Source organism: Bacillus rossius, chromosome 2, assembly GCF_032445375.1.
Source record: "Bacillus rossius redtenbacheri isolate Brsri chromosome 2, Brsri_v3, whole genome shotgun sequence".
NCBI classification, from domain to species: domain Eukaryota; kingdom Metazoa; phylum Arthropoda; class Insecta; order Phasmatodea; family Bacillidae; genus Bacillus; species Bacillus rossius.
In genome coordinates, this window is record NC_086331.1 from 110977273 (window position 1) to 111001567 (window position 24295).

Below are 24295 nucleotides of genomic sequence, written 5' to 3' on the forward strand. Positions count from 1 at the left end.
GATTGTGCAAACCGACCTTTGAATTTAAAAAATATTTGTTCAGTTATAATCAAAACAAATAATGATGAGCACACTATGCAACTTATTGTGTATCAATATGTCTCGTTCTTATTTTATACCAATTTTTCAGCTGAAATCACCTGTCAAAGCAGGTTAATTTTTGACATGATAACGTCTTATAAATCGATGAACGCCGGCTGCACGTACGAAAAAGCATGACTCATTGTCACATTTCACCTGAGGCGAGCGTGCCAGAACCGGCCAACCACCATGCGAGAAAATCTTTTATAATATAAAACAGGTTAAGGCGGGCATTTTAAAAGCAGAAATTTAAAAAATTTGATTTATTTGTCCAATTTCGTCATTTCAAATTAACAATTTATTGACATTGATTTGATTTCAATTTATTTCTATAACTAATTGTTTGTGATTATCTTTAAGCAAATTATTTAAATTAAATTAGCAAAAACTGTAAATAATAGTTGAAAATTAGAAAGTATCCAATTTTTCATGAATGTTTTCTTATGACATTATCGCGTAAAATTATCGTCCGTAAACCGACTTTACAGACAATCCCCTCTTTTTCCAAACGAGTGCTTCTGTGTTTGTGTTTGTTTATGTGTATTTTTACGCGGCAGATAATAAACAAACCAATGTAAAAATTAGCGTTCAAATGTGTCTTTCTTGCACTTGCCGCATAAGTTTTATTTCACTGAACTTCCGCTTTGAGCGTTGAAACTTGTTTCTCAGTTGTTAACATTGGACTTTCTATTCTTTACCTTCAGTTTTCTATGCGTACAATGTAAACAGCAATTATTTCCTAACCTAAAAAGTTTTATAGTGCGGCGTGTAACCGCAGTTTGCTTATTGTAACTAATTTTTATTAGGTAAGGTTTGAAATATAATAATATATTTATGCAGGTGCATGCATATAAATTCACACTGATGTTACGCGTGAATTGAATGAAGTAGATTAATTAATTTTTCAACTTTACGTATCTTCACTAATATGTGAGATTTGTAAACAATAGTACGTTATATTTATATATTTAATAGGAAAGTTAGTATGGTTTTAGAATAAAACTATTTTATAATTCCAATGGCTAACAACATTTTAAATACTATTTAATTTTAGCTTTACCAAAGTATGAGACCAGACCATATGTCATCGTATAAATTACTTTGTAGTTGTTTTTAGAATTAATTGGGATAGATTAACGAAGTAATTCTAATTGGTATCCACGATTAATACCACCTTTTTTCTAAAATGGGCATTAAAATAGTGCAAGTTTTTGTACTTATGAAGGTTTAGGCCTGTTCCACAATGCCACGGAAACGGAGACTGATCACGTAAACGGAGATGGTTCTTACAGAACAGAGGTTTTGCAGTAGCATGTAGATGGAGATGGATCTGTACGAATTAGCTAGGCAATAGTGAGCTCTTCCATTGGTTAAAGTTCCATATCACGCATCCAAGTTGATCCCTTGATCATGTACATTTGGATCCTGTGGTACTGATACGTGCTGTTTTAATTTAGTACGTCAAAAGATTCTACATGTAACTAAATTATTGTGATATAACAATAAATTATATCTTAAGTTAAATATAAAGGAATATAATTTTTTTATGGGAAGAGTGTTTTATATGTTGTATTGCTTAGATCATAGTTTGGTTATTGTCTGAAGAGGGCAGCGAGGTTCTTGCAAGAGGGGTCCAATGGGGAGTAAATACCCCCCCTGAAATCCTAAAAAATCTTTTATGGTAAAAGTTCCGTTTCATGTATCCAATTTGCACAAGACCTGTCATAATTAGTTTGTATTGTGATATTCAAATTTTTACTATGTCCAGGATCTTTCGATGTACTAAATTGCGTAAATATGTAGTTTAGCGGTATTTCTGAAAAATAATGTAAAAATCCGAAAATACTTTTATTCTATGCTCTTTAACTTCCTCTTTTCATTAAACCCGGCGGAGATAAGAAATTCCAATTACTTTAGGAGATATCGCCGTTTTTATTTTGCATAAAAGACCTGTGCAATCATTCGACCGTGGCCATTCTTTTTATTCCCATGTGTTCATGAATGCGTAATTAATTAAAATGGTCGATTAGGTCAGGTCAGTTACATTATAAATACTTTCAAACTAAGCTAACATTAAAAATAATATGAATTAATTTTAATGGTTGTTTAGTTTTAAAGTATTTATAATGTAACTGACTTGACCTAACAAACCGGGACAAAGGATGAACAGTAAAAACTCTCGTCATATTTTTTTTTACTTATTACTTGCGCAACAATATCCAAAACAAATAAAACATTAAAGTTTGAAACGTTAAAAACTCACCTAACTTAGAGGCGGGTACAATTCCTTTGCCATTAGTATAAAATGATGTCGTTCATATGCGTAAACAATAAACAATGGTGTATGCCGCATGAATGCACAGGTATTGTGATGGAAATTAGAAAATTCTTTATCTCCTAAAGTATTTGGAATTTCTTATCTCCGTCGGGTTTCATGAAAAGAGGAAGTCAAAGAGCATATAGGCTAATAAATGTATTTTCGGAATTTTTAAATTTTTTTTAACAAATATCGCCCAAATATGAAGATTAAAAAATTCAATATCTCCTAAAGTATTTGGAATTTCTTATCTCCGCCGGGTTTAATGAAAAAAGGAAGTTAAAAAGCATAGAATAAAAGTATTTTCGGGTTTTTAACATTTTTTTCTTGCAAATACTGCTAAACTACATATTTACCCTAAATTAAAACAGCAAGCATTATATCTACCACTGGATCAATGTATACATGATCATGCCATCAGGATTAACCTATGAACCTGGATATGTGATTACAGAATAATTACCTCAATCATTCTCACCAATGAATGGAAGGAGTTTGAAAGCAAGCAGCGGGTAAAGTGGTTCTATATCGCCCCCCCCCCCCCCCCCCCCCCACCCTCCATTTTTTCTAGAAAAGAAATTGTGTATGCTCCTGGAGGGCAATGTTAATATTTTGAATTGTTTGAAAGAAGTTTGCATGAGATTAAGGTGTATTGTTAAAAGAAAAATTTTAATAGTCAAGATTTTTAATTTTTTCATGTATTTACCAACATTAATTTTAATTACTTACATATACTATTAACAATATGTTATTTTTGTAATTTTTTACAACAGTCTCTTTTCACAGAAAAAAAAATTCCGAAAACCATAGTTTTAGATACCACTAATGTTTCTTAACTCGTCATTGGTCGCGCTATGAGCATTTTGCTCACCCTCAGAAATAATGTTTTACTGTTATTGTTTTTATTGCTGTGGGGAGGTGTCCTTTTTTCTAGCTGAGTTTTGAACCTTCCTTTTTAATCACTAGGTGGCTGACAGAATGTAACTAATACTTGGTCTTGAGATAAGATATCGTTTACAGGCATGCACGCCGCATGAGCAGTTTGCTCACAGTGCGACCAATCGCGTTGCTACAATTGTGACGACAGTTCGGTTTGCAAAGTGCTGTGTTTAGTCGTGGAATATATTCTCGTGAGACTAAATCTAATGATTCGTGGTATTACTTATTGAAATGAATTGGGAGAATAACATTGTGGCTTTGGCTCTTCAACAAATCGCTGAATGTTCCAGAACAGGTAAGTCATGTTATAAGTATCAATATTTTGATTGAAAATACAAAAAAAAATATTACATAAAACATCAATTATAGAAAACATTATCATTTTGTTACAAAATTGTTGATTTTCGTATCAAAATAAGAAATTACTTTTGAATATGTATGCTGAAAAGCTGAATTTGCATAGAAGTTAGACAAGATTTTATAATTTTGGAAAAACTCTTAGGAATTCCAGAGGAAGATATGTAATTATAGTCTTTCCATAGTTTTATGAATCTACTTTATTTTTTACTAGAATTTTCAGTAATGTGATATATATTCTGTGCTTTGTATTTACAGAAGTTCCACCATGGTTGCCGTAGAGTTTACCACCTGAAAACCAAGCAGCCGCCAATGATCAAAATTTTGACCAAAATGTTGAAAAATCCTAATAGAGTTAGGTGTTATAAAATGTAAATTTCCATGAAAGCAGTTAATTTTGAAATAGAAATTCTCTATTGCATAGTGTGTGTTCTATTAGTCATAGTCTCAAATGTATAACATAAATTAGTGTGCCCTCAAAAGACTCAGTAGATTTAATATTTTTTTTGCTAGAAAATCATGAAGTAGTAAATGTGTGATTTTCTGTTTTGCTTCCAAAACTACTGCATTTATTGTTGATGTATTCATAGGCCGGACGAAGGAATTTCAGTATACATCCAAATAGTTTATTCTGATGATGATTTATGTAAAAAAAAAATTTTAAATTATGTGATAATTATAATAAATATTATTTAAACAAGCAAAGTTGTTTCATTTGCAATAAGTAAAATATTTGGCCTTTTAAAAGTGGTTAAGCACGACTCTAATCGTAAAATTAAGTCTGTGAACAAAATGCTCATGCGCGACCACTGGTGTAACATATTACAATGCGACCAATGACGGGTTAATTAACCTGGGGAATAAGTCTTTCAATCTCCTTTTGAATCCGAAATGCTCAATATGGGGAAGAGCAATGCATTTCTGGAAATTTTTGAGTAAAAACATTAAAAACAAGGAAATATTGAAATGAAAACTATTAAAATTACTAAAAGATTGAATAAGGCCGCTGCAAGGCTAATGCAATGGACCATGTTGAGCTGGGCCTGGCTTGGAGGAAGGATAATCTTGCCAGTGTGGTCAACTAAGCAGGCTTGCCTCTGGTGATGTGTCACAACCTCGGGGCGTCCCATCAACAAGTGCTTTCCAGGAAGGAATGCACAAGCCTTGCCATGATCACCTGGCCTGCTGAAGCAAGTGTTTGTGATATATTTTAGCCTATGACCTACTCTAATAAAGATTGACTTTTTTATTTAGTATGTAAATTTTTTTCATATAGGATATGTATACCCATTTTTATCTACATAATTGCTTTTGTATTATTTTTTTTTAGTTTGTTTACAATATTAATGAAAGTGGCAAACTAAAATCTACGATACAGGAAACCAAGAAAAACATTACGATTTTTTAGTAACTAATTGATGTATAATCATTTTGTTTCAAAATAACACAGGCCAACAAAAAATTTTTTCTTCTTTGCCTAGGATTTTGTAACTGTCTTTATCCATATTGGGGTGCTGAATCTAAATATGAAATTTTTTTTCTAACAGGTCTACTTTTTGAGATAAGTTTGAAAAAAAGAAATGAAACTGCCTGCTAGACTCAAGCCACTTCGTTACAGGGATACCCCAGAGGGTCATTCCATGTCAAATCAACACACTTTTAATAAAATTTTTACCTCACCATCGCAGATTTTGATGAAATTTTGCACAGATGTTACCTCCATACAGACTAACAAGAATATAAAATTTTAGAATGATATATCCATCCGTTTTGAAAATATTGCTTTGTAAATTTTCGAAAAAAACACTCAAAAATGCACGCCAGGCATATTTTAAAATTACCATAGCTCTTCTCCAAATTAAGTTAGAAAGGTGAGACAGGTGTCATTTTGCAGAATTTGGTATGGCCTTTTATGTGATATGTAACACAATAATGCCTAGAAGAAAAAAAATTTCAAAATTTAAATTTAAAATTTTGGAAAAAGTGCATTTTTAATTTTTTTCGAAAATTCTATAAAATTTTTTGTACAAATATTAAATTGTCTACAAAGTTTCAAAGTGGAGAGTTAATGGGTTCATAGTAAAATTAATTGGTAATTGTAATTATATCAATACTTTACTTTACCCAATTATGATATTTAACCATTTTTATAATTATAAAAAGTTATGTTGAAAGTATAAACACATAAAATTGATTAAAAATCACTAATAACACAATTGTTATTAATTCTAGTGCTACACTTTGCTTGTCTCTGATACAGGATTTCAAAATTAGTTCAGACAAGCATCCAGCTACTGGGGATTCCCCTCAATTTGCTTTGGGATTCCCCTTACTTTGGGATTCTCCTTGCATTGCCTTGGGATTCCCTTAGCTCTGTGATACCCTTGCTTTGCCCTGGGATTCCCCCCTAGCTCTTTCAGAGTACTGTACAGTAGTGGTTTCAGCTAGTTTATGCTAGGAGTCTTTATTGTTTTGATGTAGTATCAAAGTTGTTAGTACAAGTATCAGTGCTACGCCTATATAAAAAGTGACCATTTGATTTATATTATTAGTGGAGTTTATGCATTCTGAATTGAGAATGTTGATATTTATTTTTAAAATGGTTCCTAATGTGTTCATCATGATAGTGACTGAAACCCTATGAAAAGGTGGGCAGTTTACGGTAAGAAATGGCCCTCAGTGAATCATTTTTGAAGTTACAGTGTTCTAATTCATTAAAAAAAAGCAATCACAACATTAGGGAAAAAAGAAAATTAAGGAATGTTACTATTTGGATGTGCAGTTTGTTTTCTGGATTGCCAAAGGGAGCAAAAATTTGTGATAGCTGTAGAATAGAAATTACAACATTGCAAACTGCTGCTGCTTCTTCTTCTTCTACTACTCACCAGGATAACGAATCAAGTTCAGATTCTGATAAAGATCCCAGTTTTTCTGCATCCTCAGAGGTGATTGGTTCATTAAATATTTCACTACGAGGGCTAGGAGAATCTTCTCTTAATAGGAAAAAATTCAAATCAAAAAGTTATGCAGCCAGAAAAATTAAAACAATTGACTCCACAATCAAAAGGAAACTTTTTGAGTTGCCAGATAATTTCTCTGAGGATGATGGTGAAGATTTAGAGGAATCAGTTTTGCTAAACTTCAAAGCCAATTTCTTGAGTTCTACTAGTAGGAGCAAGAAGTTAATGATATTAACCTGTTTACCATCAAATTGGGGAGTTAGAAAAATAACGCAAGAGTTTGATGCGCCAAACTACATGGTACGACAATCAAAAAAACTCTTGGCTGAAAAAGGAATGTTAGAAAGTCCTAACCCCAAACCAGGCAAACACCTCTCAGAAGATTTAGCTGAAGCTGTACATTTATTTTATGAAAATGATGAAGTCAGTAGAGCGATGCCTGGTGTTAAAGACTGCATAACAGTCACTGAACCTAATAAAAATAAATCAAAAATATCAAAAAGACTTATTTTGTGCAATCTGAAAGAGGGATACACTTTATTCAAGGAGAAATTTCCAAATATTAAAATAGGTTTTTCATAATTTGCAGAGCTTCGTCCAAAGCATTGTATTTTAGCGGGTTCTAGTGGGACATATGCAGTGTGTGTATGTACAATCCATCAAAATGTCAAATTGATGATCGAAAATGCAAGATTATGTGATTTAACAAATGGAGAATTCAAAACCTACAAACATTGCCTACCAAAAATGGTATGCAATCCACCAACAATAGATTGCAATATTGGACATTGTACATATTGTCCTGGTACTGCAGCAATACGGACCGTCCTTGAGAAGTCATTTGAAGAGCACTTGATACGAAAGATCACATTTCGGCAGTGGATTTTAGTTGATCGTTGCAATTTAGAGACACTGCAGAAATCATCAGCAGATTTCATAGATTTACTCTGTGACAAGGTGTCACCCTTAGTCCGCCACAACTTTATTGCAAAACAACAGACCTCTTTCATGAATCACTTAAAGGAAAATTTAAAAGAATCTGAATTTGCCATCACACTCGACTTTTCAGAAAACTACAGTATGGTTGTACAAGATGAAGCCCAGACTTACCACTGGACTAAGGGACATGCCACAGTTCACCCGTTTGTGATATATTATAAAGGAGAAAAAAGAATTGAACATTTGAACTACGTTGTAATTTCTGACTGCCTAGAGCACAATACAGTTGCTGTTTACACATTTCAAAGAAATTTGGTTGCTTTTTTGATTACAAAATTTAAAAACGTTCCTCATAAGTTCTTTTACTTTTCAGATGGGTCTGCTGCCCAATATAAAAATAAGAAAAATTTCATCAATTTGTGTTTTCACAAGCAAGACTTCAACATATCAGCTGAATGGCATGTTTCAGCCACAGCTCACGGTAAAGGGCCTTGCAATGGAGTTGGAGGTACGGTTAAGAGATTAGCAGCTAAAGCTAGCTTGCAACGGCCCTGCGAAAACCAGATCTTGACCCCTTTCCAGCTTTATGAATGGGCAGTAGAAAATATTTCTGGTATTAATTTCACTTTCACTACACAAGAGGATTACATAGTCAGAAATATTTTTAAAAGATTGTTTCAATCAGGCAATTACCATCCAAGGAACTCAGCAATATCATGCATTTATACCTGACTCAAGCACATAAAAAATTACTGTGAAAATATTTTCTGGAGCTACACATTCATCACAAGTAACTGTTACAAGATCACTAGACAAACCGCAAATAGGAGACGTAAAGGGCTATACTGCAGTTGTATATGACAAGAACTGGTGGCTAGCTTATGTTATGGAGAAAAACGAAGAAATTGATGAAGTGAAAAGTAACATTTCTCCACCCTGCTGGATCATCACCATCCTTTTCTTATCCAGGGAAACCAGATGTATTATGGATTCCTCTCACAGATGTGTTATGTACAGTAAATCCTGTGACACCAACTGGAAGAATTTATGTGCTATCTGAAACTGACACTTTAAAAACCAATGAGGAATTTTTCAAGTACTGTAATTGAAAATTGCAATCAAACATGTGAGTGCTAATTTCCTTTCTTCAATTTATTTCTAATTTTAAATTATTGTGCAGGGGAATCTTGCATATATTGTACTTCAGCGTAAAGTATTTTTAATTTGAATTAAATTCCCTGTAAAATTTAATTAAAAAATTGTTCAGTTTAAGATACTTTCAGTGTACAGAATATAATTATCTGATTTTTTTTGTGTATTTTACAACAAGATTTTACTGTATTCTGTTATGCTTTCCTTTGCTGCCAACATTTAACCTGAGGTTTGACAAAAAGGGCCTTTGTTTTCAATTAATTTTACTATGAACCCATTAACTCTCCACTTTGAAACTTTGTAGACAATTTAATATTTGTACAAAAAATTTTATAGAGTTTTTGAAAAAAATTAAAAATGCAATTTTCCAAAATTATAAATTTAAATTTTAAAAATTATTTTGAAATGATTTTTTTTCTAGTCATTATTGTGTTACATGTCACATAAAAGGCCATACCAAATGCTGAAAAATGACACCTGTCTCACCTTTCTAACTTAATTTGGAGAAGAGTTATGGTAATTTTAAAATATGCCTGTCGTGCGATTTTGAGTGTTTTTTCAAAAATTTACAAAGCAATATTTTCAAAACGGATGGATACATCATTCTAAAATTTTATATTTTTGTTAGTCTGTATGGAGGTAACATCTGTGCAAAATTTCATAATAACCTGAGATGGTGAGGTAAAATGGGTGTGTTGATTTGACATGGAATGACCCCAGACTGGGAATTCCACTTCATCACTGGGATACCCCAGGATCCCATCCTTTATTTCAATGCTTCAACTAAATTTGAGGTCAGTTTGTGAGTTTTAGCTGTGCAGGATAGATTGAAATTGATAAAAAATGAGTTCCAGTAGAACAAGTTGTGTAAATCATCCTGATGTGTTTTGCTACATATGCGAAGAATACACATTAAAATGTAACAGAAAGACTGTTAGTGACCTTGTAAAGAGAGCTTATCATCGCTACTTTGGTATTAAGCTTGGTGATCAGGATAAATCCTGGGCACTGCATCAGGTTTGTAAAACATGCAAGAACATTTATGCCGGTGGACTAGCAGGAAAAGAAAAAGTTTGAAATTCGGCGTACTTACCGATGGTTTGGAGAGTACCCAAAAACCACATCAAAGACTGTTATTTCTGTCTAGTAAATATTACAGGAATCAATCGAAACAACCGGAGCAAGTGGACTTATCCTGATTTAGTGTCTGCATGATGCCCGGTCCCTCACTCAGAGGAAGTACCGATCCCAGCATTTCACCAGCTTCCAGAGCTTTCTGAGGATGAGTGTTGTCCTTATAATCACCCTTATGATACTAATGAAGGTGACAGTGATTATGAGGAGATATCAACAATTCCTCAACGTTTCAACCATGAATAGTTAAATGAACTGGTGAGAGATGTTAACCTGTCAATAGAAGCTTTTGAATTACTGGCTTCCAGGTTGAAGGAAAAAATTTTCCTGGAACAAGGAACCAAAAATACTTTTTACCGTACAAGAGAAAAGGGTCTGTTATCATTCTTCTCTTAGGAAGAAAATCTTGTGTTTTGTCATGATATTAGAGGACTTCTGGAAGAAATGAGTCTTTCTGAATATTTTCCAGATGATTGGTGCCGATTTATCGATAGCTCAAAGCAAAGCTTGAAATGAAATATATAGCACATAAAGAAACATATAGATAAGGTATCGTGAACATCAATGGGTGATTTGTGTGGACTTAAAAATGCTAAACTTTCTCCTCAGACAGCAATGATTTATGAAAGAAATAAATACTTTCAAAAATGTGTAGAGCTTTTAACAAATTATATTTTTCCTAACCTTTAATATACGAAGCACAATGGCTGCCGTCTTCCGACCAAGAAATTTTGCATGACAAAAACAAAACTCCCAGAACAAACACCTTCATTTGCTCAAACCAAACATTTCATCGCTCAGAATGTCCAATGTTACTTCTGATGATATAAAATCCAGCTGTTGCTGGCAACTTATGGTACAAATGGCCAAGAGACAATTTATTCTCTCAGCGTGGCCACTAAAATTCAGTAAAGCTCCACCTGGACCTATGCTGCCGCCTGTAGTTGAAATATTCAAATTTGATCGAAATATATTATATGTTGCAACAGTGTGACCTGAACAACGAGCTTGGTAATGTTTGTAACTGTACATTAAAAATAATGTTAGTGAGCCACCGTGGAAAATGTGACAGTTTCCGTTGACTTCCAAGCGATGATTTAGTATGTCTAACTGAAACGTGGTTCACCGATAATAGTCTAAATTCTCATTATTTCAACAATAATTACCTTATTTACAGAACTGATAGGGACCCTGTATTAACTTTGAAGAGTAGAGGTGGTGGTGTCCTGACTGCTGTTAATAAACATAAATTCAAAAATGTAACATCTACACATGAATATGACTACCCAGGAATTGAAGCGGCTGGATAAATTTAAAAACACATGATAAACATTTAACAAATGGGAATATTTACATTCCCCCTCAAACAACTCCTTCAGTTTATGCATCATACTTTGAAGCCCTTGAAGATAAGTTTGTGAATTCTGATGTCTCTTTAATAATAATTGGTGATTTTAATGTTCCAGGCATTGACTGGTCTCAACTGTATAACCAAAATATAGTTCAATCAAATGTTAAGTTGAAAGCCAGATCATTAATCAACTTTGTATCAGCAAGAGGTTTAACTCAGCTTAATCATACTCAACCTTCGGACCAACTCTTGGACGTATGTTTTACTAATATGGAATTATGTCTGGTTAGCAAAGCTCTGGAACCACTTGTTAAAGAAGATAGTTTTCATCCTGCATTAGAGATAACCTTCCAATTTGATGATATGTCAATAAACGATAATACATCGTCGTCATATAAAAACTATAAGATTGGTGACTACCTCGGCCTTTTTATTGCTCTTAGGGACCATGACTGGTCAGTTTTATACAATTATAAAAATATTAATACCATGGTTGACTACTTAACTTGTACAATGAATGATCTCATAGAATTATATGTACCTACTACTATTAAAACGGCTACGAAGTATCCCCTATGGTATTATAACCAGCTAATAAAATCTCTTAAGAAGAAATTGCACTATCATAAATTATATAAACGAAATCTGAATCCGTTTTACTATTCATAATTCTCAGATTACCGCAAGGAAACTAAATCACTTCTGCGTAGAGATAAAACAAACTGGCTTTGTAATATTAACAACAAAATTAAACAAAACCCTTAAATTTTTGGAATTATGTTAAAATAATGAGAAAGGGTTATAGTCAGCATCCCTCAATTAAAATTAATGACTCAATTACGGATAATAATAATAATTTAATTGTGAATTGCTTTGCTGAATATTTTTCAAGTGTATATGTAACTCCTAATAACAAAAATAACCAATATATTTACACTTGTAGTTGATACAATATTCCTATGTCTAGTATCTCAGTTAGTCTAGTCCTTTGGAGTATAAAAACCTTAAAATCTTCATTGTCCACAGGACCTGATAACATACCAAATTTTATTATCAAAGGTTGCTCCTCTCTTACAGCATATATATAATTTCAGTATTGTAAATAGCATCTACCCTGACAAATGGAAAATGGCCAAGGTTATTCTTGTACACAAAAAGGGCAAAACTTCTATTGTTTCAAATACAGGCCTATATCCCTTTTAAATGGATTTGCCAAAATATTTGATAAAATAATATTTAAACACTTAGCGTTTAATGTAAATAATAGATTGTCCGATTCACAGCATGGGTTCAGAACAGGTAAAACAACCATGACAAACTTAGTCTCTTTTCTTAATCCCATTTATTCTGAAGTCATCATACGTGGTCAAGTAGATGTTTGTTACTTTGATTTAGCTAAAGCTTTCGACACTGTTAATCATCAAATACTACTAAGCAAATGTTCCAAAATTGGGCTAAGTGATAAATATTTATCTTGGTTAACAAACTATTTAAATAACAGAAAATTTTATGTTTCAGAACAGAATATAAATTCAGATCTCCACCCAACTTCTTCTGGCGTCCCTCAAGGTGGCACACTATCTCCTTTACTTTTCAATATTTACATTGATGATATAATATCTGGATTAAAGAATTCAGTTGGCACTCTTTTTGCTGATGACTTAAAGATATATAGAAAAATCACTTCATATCATCACAGTTATCTACTACAATGTGATATTACAGAAATTTCTAATTGGTGCACAAATAATTTGGTCAATCTAAACATGGAAAAAACTTCTATCATTACCTTCTCTAGAAAAATCTCCCCGTTGCAATATGAATACAAACTTGATAACTCACCTATTACAAAATCTCAACATGTCAAAGACCTAGGAATTTTACTTGATCAAAAACTATTTTTTCATCTTCGGTATCTAATAAAATACTTGGTCTAATTAAATTTATCACCTTCAACGCCTCAAATATTGACTCTATTCTCTCTCTCTATACAGCTCTAATAAGATCGAAACTTGAATATGGTTCTATTATATGGAATAGCATCAATAACACTGACATTGAAAAGCTTGATACGTTTCATTCTAAAGTATCTGACTATATTAACAAAAAATTAAATACCATCAATAACATAGATTTAAATTCCCTTCTCGGTTATTATCAACTAGAAGAAAGATTTTAGATGCTATTTTTGTTTTCAATTGTTGTTATGGTAATCTTATATGTCCTCATATATTAGATGTTACTGGCATTAAAATTCCTTCAGTTAATAGCCGTAACCCACCTTTTTTGTGCACACTCTTAAATACAAATGATATTATATATAGACTTGTTAATAATTTCAATATGTAGGTATGTTAATCACTTACAGCCTACTACAGAGAAAAAACTTGTTAAAAAAATTATTTTTTCGGCATCCAAAGATTAATTATTTTTTTGGTACTTACCTTAGTTACATGTAGTATTTCAATTTTATATAATTGTAATTTTTAATTAATCTTAAAATTTTATATATATATGTTAATTTAACCAGTTTACGCTCATGAAACGTTTTGTTAGTTTATGTTATTATTAGAATTTAAGCATTCGTATGGATATTTGTATGTTGTATTGTCTTGTCTTTGTTTTGTCCTATTTTTGTGTTCTCATAATTGTTTTGTTCTAGTTTTTGTTCTGTTAGTGTATTTGTTTTGTACTTGTCTTAAATGTTGTGCCCACCTTTGGAGCCTTGTGCTGTTGGTGTGGCATGTTACAAATATAAATAAATAAATAAAATAAACAATTGTGTTTTTTACATGCTTGATTCCTTCCTTACTAGGGAGAAGCAAAGTTGTGGGCCAATTACAGCTCACCTTATCTTGGCATAATTTACAACACATGAAAAATCTCTGCATACATATGACAGGGCCTTCCTGTTATCTCTCTTTCTAACACACAAATAAGTTTCATGAGAATGTAATTCACCGCTCTTACACTGTTGTTGTTGTGTTTGTTATTTTTGTTGTTGTTGTTATTATTATTATTAATATTATAGAACCAAATATTATAGAACATTCTAGAACCATCTCGGTACCCAGATCCTGGGAAGTGAAGGAAAAATAATAAATAATACCAAAAAATACATGAACACACATGAAAACTTAAACACCAGGCAAGAAGTTTGTAAAATATCATTCAGCAGCTTCATCCAAAATTAAATTAAGTAAATTATCAGAAATACTTAAAAACATGAAGTACTGTAAAACATGATCATAAAACACATTGCTAAAACATGAGTACCCCAAAGTGGATAAACAGCTGTTATTTACATTGTATCAAAAACCATAAACAAGTATGAAATGTGATCTTAAAGCATAATCACTTTTTTATCATAATTGTTTTATAAGTCGGAAGGGTAAGTGCCTGCACCGCTGTGGCACTATCTGGCAGCTTGTTATGTGGTATTCGGTAAGAAAATTAAGTATTGAAATAAAAGTCATTTCTTCTAAAATTGTTGAGAAGGGAATGAAATTTTTTCAGTTATGAATCCATTAGAAAAGATGTTACCCTTTGGCGGACAGATAAAAGATTTTTGTAAGTCGACTAGTTATATAAAAAAAACTATATTTTATTATTTTTACTGGAACGTCATCTGGTATAATAATTTTTATTTTTGAGTTGGTTTACAATACCTACAACAATGTTTTCACTAACTGATTTAAAGATTTATGCCTTAACATTTTAAGTATCTTAACTATGCTAATGCAGATTTAAGCATTTCTGACCAGTTCAAATGTTTAATTGTAGATAGTTTTATAAAATACACGAACATGGTGTTCAGACACTGCAGTTATCCAATGTGTGATAAGGTAGTCCCTCAACACACATGTCCTTTGCAGTGGGTGGGAATAAACAGTTTTGAAGACTTTGCTGTACTCACAATATCCTAGATGCAAATAGTCGAAGTTGGGTAATAGTAATAGAGTTTATATGTTTTTCATTTAAAATAACATTAAAATAAAACTAAGAAAATTAATTTGAATTCTTTAAACAATATAGTTCACAAAAGAAACAAAAAAATAGAGCGAAAACTGTAGGGAGAGCGCCGTCTGTAATCTGGAAGAGTGCCGCAGGTTTGTATTAGCGTCACAATTAATATAATTTATTTCCTCTGAAAATTAATTTCTTAAATTTGTTTTCTTTCTTTAGTCAAAAAAATACTTCCATTGTTTTATTCATAGCAAAGTAATGGATTTCCTCATCAAAATTTACTCATACAACACAGTTGTAAAATAAAAATACACCAGTCCCTCACTTAACTACATCTTCAAATTGCAAGAATTCATTTACTGGAATGTTTATTTTACTGCCCCAGTCTTGAATAACATGTCTGTAAATTTCAGCACAAAAACACCGCAAGCATAAAATCTAAGTTGGACATGACATCACGAGGTCTGCTTCATCTTGGTAAACAACAGATATACCGTGGCATACATTTACTTGAGCAGGTGAAGTGGGGTAAGCTATGCTAGGGGGGAGAAATGTGTGTTCAGGTCAGACTATGCTAAGGTTTGTTCTACAAACATCAGTTGTGGCTATGTAGTGTAAAGGACCAAATGTTTTTACGTCCATGCTTATGCCACCTGGCCATACTGTTGTCACCCTGCCGCTGACCAGGCCGTGATGAACTTCAGTCTAGCAAGTAGGAGGAGGACTCTTATGCACAAACATCTGCTGGTACCTGTAAATGCACAAGCAGCTGCAGTTGGAATCATGGCTTCCAAGCAAGAGCGTAGTGCATTGTGTTCAAGTATTGTTAAAAAATGTAAAATCCTTTGTCTTGAGACAAAACCCAAAGTATTTTGGCATGTAGAATGTCATGAAGGACTCACATATATTGGTTGCACTTTAGGTTTAAGCGAGTCAACTGTACGAAATAAGGACTCTCAAAACGATCATGTAAGTCTGATGCTGTTGGGTGTTTTAGGGGAAATATATTTGATAATAGATATCAGAACAGAAATGAAAATATGATTCACATGGAAAGGTTGTTAAATGATTGGTGCAATGAAAAAAGTAGAGGGCCTGACAAAATTGGTGTGATCCAAGCGGGGATACACAATAAATCACTTTAAATTTTTGAAAAATGAAAGTATAAATATCCTAACATTAATATCAGTGTCACTGACAGTAAAAGATGATTTTAAACGTTCTTGTAAAGGTATGCAACATATGTTGAAGATCATGCCCAGGTGAATGCTAGGGCGGGCAAGCAAACCAGCTAACCGGTGATAAGTACATAACCATTTAGCCCCCGTTATGCGGTGTTATATTTTGTCATACAAAGTATTTGGTGGTAAGCTTAAAAAGATAAATTGTGTTACTTATTTATAGTTTGAGTGTTATTCTACACATTTATATTATGTAAAGAATATTTTCCAACATACTTTGGAACACATTAAATAAAATAGCCTGCTATTTATAGAGACTAGTGCTTCAGAATATGCAATTTAGAATAACGCAAACTTTTTTAGGAACACATTAGTCTTGCTAAGTGAGAGATATGTGTATGTACACTTAAAAACTACTATAAATATCAAAACATACTGCTAGAAAAGACATGATAATAATTGTATAAATGAAAAATGAAACAGTGGATTGGTTTGCCTTCTTTCAGAAAAGCTGCTTACCTTCACAATGCTCTACACTTAATGGTTTAGATAAGGTGCATGTTATTTTGTTTGTGCAGGTTTCATAATGAGCCGTTTCTTCGCAACTGGTTCAGACTCGGAGACAGAGAGCTCGTCTGAAGAGGAGACTATTCAGCGCCAGCCTGTGGCCGCATTCACAGTAAGTTTGACTCACTCTGGAATTATTAACAAGATATCAGGTGACCACACACCTGGAAAATTTGGTTGTCTGGTGGTCAAGTTGAAACTGGAGGTGCCAGGGAATTTTCCAAGTGATTTAAATTCTGTTTTTTTTTCTTTTTCTTTGCCACACACCATTTTTTTATACTTTATGTTGTAGAGAAACCTCAATAATGAACAAAAAAGATTAATGCACAAACACACAGAGAACAAGCCAAATACAGCTGATGTCAAAAGTCAAAAGCATAGAAGGCACAGAGAATTCCATTGAAGGAATTGGTAGAAAAATACCACAGCACAGACACATCTTTTTTGTCTGTTGTTTAGGTTTTTCTATGACATACAGTGTAAACCAGCAATGGTGTATGTCCCAAAAAAAAAATTTTTTAATCTTTCCCAGTGCAAGAATAATTTTTCCAAGTGGTCAATATATTGTTTCTATATTACATATTTAATGATTTGCAGTAAGAAGATATTTTTTCTTAAAATACTTTCAAATGATTTGGCATGTAGATGCTCTTAACTGTGTATCAGAATAATTGCTGGGGGTGGGGGAGGCTTAGCAACTTAACTAATATATTTTTAGTGTCTACTGCATTGCAGCCCAAACACAGTACATACTGTCTTAAAAATTTACTGAGAAATCCTGATTTATTGTACTAATTTTTTTACTTGTCTGATTATGGTGGTGGACCTTTTTGCAGTTAGAAATTCTCGAATGGTTATTCCATACTTTAGGGAGCTTTTACAAGAAAAAATATAGGCACCTGTTTCTGACAAATTTGAAATTAAATTTGTGCCATTCCAGATTTGCTCTGATATGGACTGGTTACTTTTGAGACAAAAATGGTGTACCTCAGATTTTAATTAAAAAACGCTGAAGTTTAAGTAACAAATCTGAGTCTTGCTGTTAAGGTATTCAGATGCAAATTATCACTCTGAGTTAACTTCTGTTCTTATACATAATTAAAGTTTATTTTTAAATTGAGTTGTTGACTCACAACTTTAGAAAAAAATGTGTGTATGATAAAACATTTGACCCTTCTCTCTCCAATTGGGCATATTATGCAGAAGGAAAAACCTAACATACATAGTTATCCTGAGACCAGTGAAATAATTTTGTTGGTTTGCTTTGCATGTTAGCAGGCATGCATTTTAAGATCTATACAAAAACTGAAGATAGTTCAAGATGGAGCATACGCCTTGATATACAGTCTGGCCAAGGCTTGCAGCGTCCAAGCTGTTCAAAGTTGATAAATGGTAGTTCTTTAGTTATCAAACTAAAAGTTTATGAACTTTATTCTTTCTGAAAGAACGTTGCTTTTTACGGGATGAAATATTAATTGAATAATCTCTCAGAATCTTTGACTTCCTTACTTATGATCTTTGGTAAAAAAAAAAAAGTCGTTGGATTAAGGAATACTTTCTCTTTACTAATGTAAGTAGTATACTTAGTAAAACATACTGACATGTTTCGAATGTGCCTCTGGGTGTGTAGCCTACCAAGTTTGTTGTCTGACCTTGCACTTATCACTAGAAATTGTAAAAAAAGTATTAAAATTAATTCATGTCTTAATTTTTAAATATGTAAGTATAAAAAATAGTGCAGTAAAACTTTCTACAGAGAATATAGTGTTACCTGTTGTAGAACACATATTAGAACAAAGGTAAAAAACTATGTGGTTTGCAATTCCCTAGACATGTTTCTGTGCTGGTCTATGGTATATACCTAAAAGTATGCATCATGATCATTTATTTAACTGATAAAATTTGTGCAAAGAAAAATTGTTTTTAAAAGCATCTGATTATCGGTTTTTATCACATCTAAATTTATCTAAATCCGCTAGTTATGGTGTATTCGGAAGTGAAACCATCTATTTGGTAAAATATTTAAGCTTTCAAAAATACGATGACTCTTAGTATAAATCTGTGTGGATAGATTTACAGTTTTAGTGTTTTCACAAGACTGATGAGTTATCAGTTTTTTTTTGTTTTTTTTAATTTTATAGCATTACAGCTGAAGTTACTATTTGATTAAGCTAAGCTGTGCATGTAGCAGCGTGGCAGTTCACTATCACGTGAGGTTAACTTGACTGTAAGTGGCTAGTGAATGGATACTTTTGCACCCATCACACTTGGCATAAAGCCAAGTTGAGTAGATTTGAAACTTCCAGCTATATGGTCACTGTTCATGGGTGGAACCAGCTGGACAGACAACATAACTCAACAGTAGTTTAAGCATTGACCAGTGTTTGTGACTGCTGATGTCCCCAGTGTCATTCAACAACATGTTGTGGAATCCATGATGCATATATGCTCTTGTGTAACATGCTACATTTCTTGCTGTTTCCAAAAAAGGAACATTATTTAAAAAACAAAATCACCTCACAGTTTATTAACTATTGTTCTATTTTATCTCGCATACAAACAAATTACAGAGATGTTTTACTTCATGCACACTGTAACAAAAGCATCTTGCATCCTTGTTAAAAAAAATGCAATAAATTATTATGATTATGGTTGATATTGGCATGAGGTACGCTTGCAGTCACTATGCAAAGATGCTCAAAACCTACCTTGGACAGGGGTCTGTGAATTATACATAAAGATGGGATGAAGTGAATAAATGAAAATGATATTTTAATGGGCTGTGTCATAGTGATTGGAAAAAAAACTGGAGAGGGGATCTTTAATAATTCTAAATAAAGAAAATGGTCAACCTTGAGTCAACTTTCTTACTTAGGGGCAAAATGTAACTCTATAGCACTCAGTAGCTTATACTTCTTAAATTGTAACACTACTGCCTAGCCTGCCATAGAAGATTAAACACTTTTTACACTAAATTCAATACAGCCTAACAGGGATATTTAACTAAATGCACCATCCCATACATGATGTTAGATGGGAGACAACCCAAAAGTATGCTTAAAAATAATTCAATGCTAGGTTCTAAGACAATAAACCTTTATTACAATTAAATTAAATAATTCTGTTCTCAAATCAGGCTTGTTGTTACAAACTTTTCTATTTAAAGTGATAGGGTCAATCCATGTGAAATCAACCAGTGCTTTGAACCTTACCATTTCAGATTTTGATAGTTTTTGGCACACTTGTTGTACCCATGGAACAGTTGAAAAACCAAAATATGTAATATTTTGGGCTAATAAATTAATAGCCATTCAAAAATATTTTTAAAAATCATACTTTTTTGCAATATTTTGATACTGTAAAAATGTGATAACTTAAAAACCATAGGTATAGAGAGCTCAAACTTGTTTTATTCTCTTCAGTTTTTAATGGGCCTGATATGTAACATGACTGTTATTCATCAACTTCAATTTTTTTCAAACAAGTTAAAAAATATATATTTTTGAAAATCTCAAAAAAATATATATATTTTTTTTAAAAAAGAAAAATATGTGTTGTTTGTATAGGTACTAAGAGGCTACCTATATACCAAGTTTCATAATGGACTAACAATGGACTCATCTAAAAGAAAAAGTCTCAATATTGTTTACGCCAAATGTATTGATAAATGTCGCCCAAGAGTGAGCATTTGATATTAAGTTTTTTAAATACGAAAAAAATCAAAGTTTTATAAAGGAATAATCAGAAGGTATACATATTGAACTTAATAAGCCATAAAGTTGTTTATTAATTAAATATTTAAAAGTTTTAATGTGTTTGTAATAACAGCCACCACAATATTTCTTAAAATATAAATTGCATAACTGAAGAAAAAAGCAGAAAACCTTTTAATACAATTCTATTAATTTAATACAAGTAGGCTATTTACTTACCAATTTTCAGGATAGAACAGGATTTGAATTATTTTATAAATACAATTGTTGAATTGTTTCCATATATACTAGAAAGTAATGTTCACAAATTGTATTAATAGTAATAGCAAATTTTTAACAAATTTTAGTACTAGTAGTAATATCACATTGTTTAAGAGTTAAATTATCTGTATGTTGTTTATGTAATTTTTTTTCTGCACTTTTAATAAAGTCCCTAGTGACTTTGTCGTCTAGGTACAGAGAAACAGGGGAACTACATCCTGGTAGACCAATGGCCCACCTGAGCCTTCACTACACATCTGGGACCTAATTTCTAGTTGAAAGTCCGGATCGAAGGAAAAATAATGAAGGTTAAATTAACATTAATTGCGACACTGCCTCAACCCCAGACGTGAAATTATCTGTCTCTAATCCCACAAAATTATTTGGTGAGCCACTGCCCCTGCGCGTCCTTTCGGCACAGTACAATGACCGCTCGCAACCTTGCAGGGAACAAGCAGTCACGTGACCTCAACAACCAATCCAGGCACAATACAGTCTAAAAACACAACATAACACAATTTTCCTAACATTTACAACGAGGCTTTTCCTGTAAAAAATAAAACATGAAAAATCACAAAGTTTTTTGATTAGCTGCTGCAAAAACATGATAATCCTACCATCGCACGTGGGAGTGAAAGTCTGTTGATTTCATAAGAAATACATACAGAATACTCCAGAAAGTATCGGCACTGAAAAAATTGTCTAAAAAAAAATTGGTGCCACCAAGTCGCGCAACTGTCTCTTGTCCTTTCTTTTACCAACACAATACAATGTTCTAGAAACGTGATTATCACTTTTTAATAACTCCAAATGTAATATATGATTTAAAAACAATATTGAAAGTAAATAAGTAACTGAAAATTACATTTACACAAATAATGACTTAGCAAATAAATTGAAAACCAGTAAAAACATAGTTAAGTGAGTTTTTTGAATGAAATAATAAAATATCAAAATTACTTACAAGAATAGTAAGAATTATAAAATACAAGTATGAAATTTAGTTCACTATGACCTATGACCGTATAATTAGCTGATATGCAAACTTACTGGAAAAAATATCATGGTATAGGAATACTTTGCAAAGCTTGATGTACAGGGGTCTTGAAATGTAATTCCATTTTACAGAAACACAAATGTAGTTAAAATAACTCAAAAAATCAATTTTAAGAATTTTATTAAAAATTTTCTGAAGAGTATCTACACTAGAAAATTTCTATTATGATACTTTTTTTTTAATCGCTACTGGTATGGTAGTTAATTTACAAATGTTGTTAAGTGCTACCTTTGCCACATTCAAAAATGCAAATAAATATTCTCTCATTCCGAGCTGCATGTGTAAGCTGAACCCTTGCGACATCGCAGGAAGTGTACATTACACATGCAAGTTTATTTTCCCTGAGTGGTCTAAGAGTCTTGCAAGCAGCAGCTGAGATAAACTCCATATTTTTACGGAAGTTGCTGATCGTGTGGTTGTCTACATGTTTAGCGAGTTGCAACAGCCCTGTAGCGGCCATGGCTAAACATCTATTCTGGTGGCAGTGCTTGCCCCCCTTTTCACCTCATTCGTTTTACTTCTAGAATTATGAAGGAAAGTCAGTTTAAGCTCCTTGCTGATTATTACGGACTTGACTCTGTTGTCATTCAACCACCAGGAACGAGAGAAGTGACTCCACCATTTCTGTGTCGTGAGGTACTTCAGGATCCTACCCTCGATTAATTTTTGAAGTTATACTTCTTTTGGTGCATTAAGGGTGAAATTTTGATATGCAACATAATGTGCAATGTAAAATTTTCCAGGATGAAGTCCAGTGTGCATGCGCATCTCGACCATATGAGTTCAATCACAATATATACAACGTAGCATGTGGTTTATTCAAAACAATTAAAAAATAGTTCATGAAACAAACAAATTAAAAATAATTCTAGTGTATATATTTTTAATATTGAACTTAAAAGCTACAATGCCTAGTAACTTTCTTAATCCTGAAACCACTGAATACAGTATTTGCAATTTTGCTTTCTTCAGGTTTACTCATAATTTTTTACCATAGAAAATTGTGTTAAAGCTTATATGGCTTCGATATTTACCACTTTAATGTTCTCTGTAATATGAGGAACACTGCGCTACCTCTTCCTTTTGATGTTAACTATATGCTTTATGTAATCTTGTGAAAGAACCATAACTTTTAACACACCCTTTTTGTTCATGCCTGTTAGCAACAAAGTTGTGTATATTAATAAATGCTAGACCAGTGTTAATGTATTTGCAATTAAAAGTCCTAAAGATATTTTAAGAGGTGTGTTATCTCAGTGTCATTCCTTGGCTTTGACTTTGATTCACTCACTATTTTCACATGCTAACAACTTTCACATTTGTATAAAACTTAAACATTATTGTTTTCTTTGATGATTAGTCACTTTTGTGAACATGTAAGACAGTGTGCCTCATTAATTTGGACAGTAGGGGAAGAAAGGGGTGTGGAGCAAGGTAAAACAGACTGGGAGTTGGAAAATGTGTCAAGGAAGGGAAGAGGTTTTAAGACGAGGCAACGCAAAGTGTCCCGCAAAAGTATTACATTTGACTTTAAAACTGTTTTTAATATGTTTTTTTCAATATCAAGGACATTTTTCAGGAATGCATTGTGTTGTATTGATTTCCTCCAATTTATCAATTAACTTGGACTTACGTTATCACGGGTCTGTTCCAGACCAAATTGATCCTATGTGATGAGATTCTACTATTGTTTCATTTGCATTATTGGCAATAAAAAAACACCTGTTTTGCTACGTAGTTGCATGTTTGTGGAAACTGAAGTGACTAAAGCAAATGTATGAATCATCACCAAGGGTATTTTACAAGTGTGGTTACTTAAATCCATGTTTCTGTTTACATTTGCAGCTAAGTGATGAAGAGGAAGACGTAAAGCGTGTGGTTCGATCTGCAAAGGAGAAGCGTTATGAGGAACTAACAAACATAATAAAGAACATTAGGAACTACAAGAAAATTAAAGACATGAGCAGTATGTTGACAAGTAAGTACTTTGTTGTTGCATTGTCTAGTTCCATTGGTCCTTTTATATATGCTATTCACTTGAATGTTGAAACCATTCAAAAAATTACCATTTAGTTACATATATTTCCCAACTGTTAATCACCTTGGGAATTTTATATAATTGAAAATCAATATGTGGAAAACAACTTTTTTAAGTTATTTTGTGTCCTGTGGTGTTCTGAAGATCATTTAAAATCCAAAGAATAGGTACTTTACAGATATTAGTAATTATATACTAATCTCTTAAAAAAAAGAAAGCGGTCCAATGTTGTTGTGATTGCTAATGCATACACACATCCATTTATGTTTTTATTTTATGGTT

The 24295-nt window shown here is 32.6% G+C and overlaps 1 protein-coding gene across 1 annotated transcript in view; it reads left to right on the plus strand.

The window, feature by feature from the left end:
- The first annotated feature begins 779 nt into the window (after positions 1-779).
- LOC134529613 (eukaryotic translation initiation factor 3 subunit C) overlaps positions 780-24295 on the plus strand; it is a 98176-nt gene continuing 74660 nt past the window's right edge. Inside the window, exons 1-3 of the mRNA XM_063363899.1 lie at positions 780-887; positions 16956-17056; positions 23821-23953. Coding sequence (XP_063219969.1) covers positions 16964-17056; positions 23821-23953 — 226 coding nt within the window. The 5' untranslated portion in view covers positions 780-887; positions 16956-16963. The remainder of the gene's footprint in view (positions 888-16955; positions 17057-23820; positions 23954-24295) is intronic.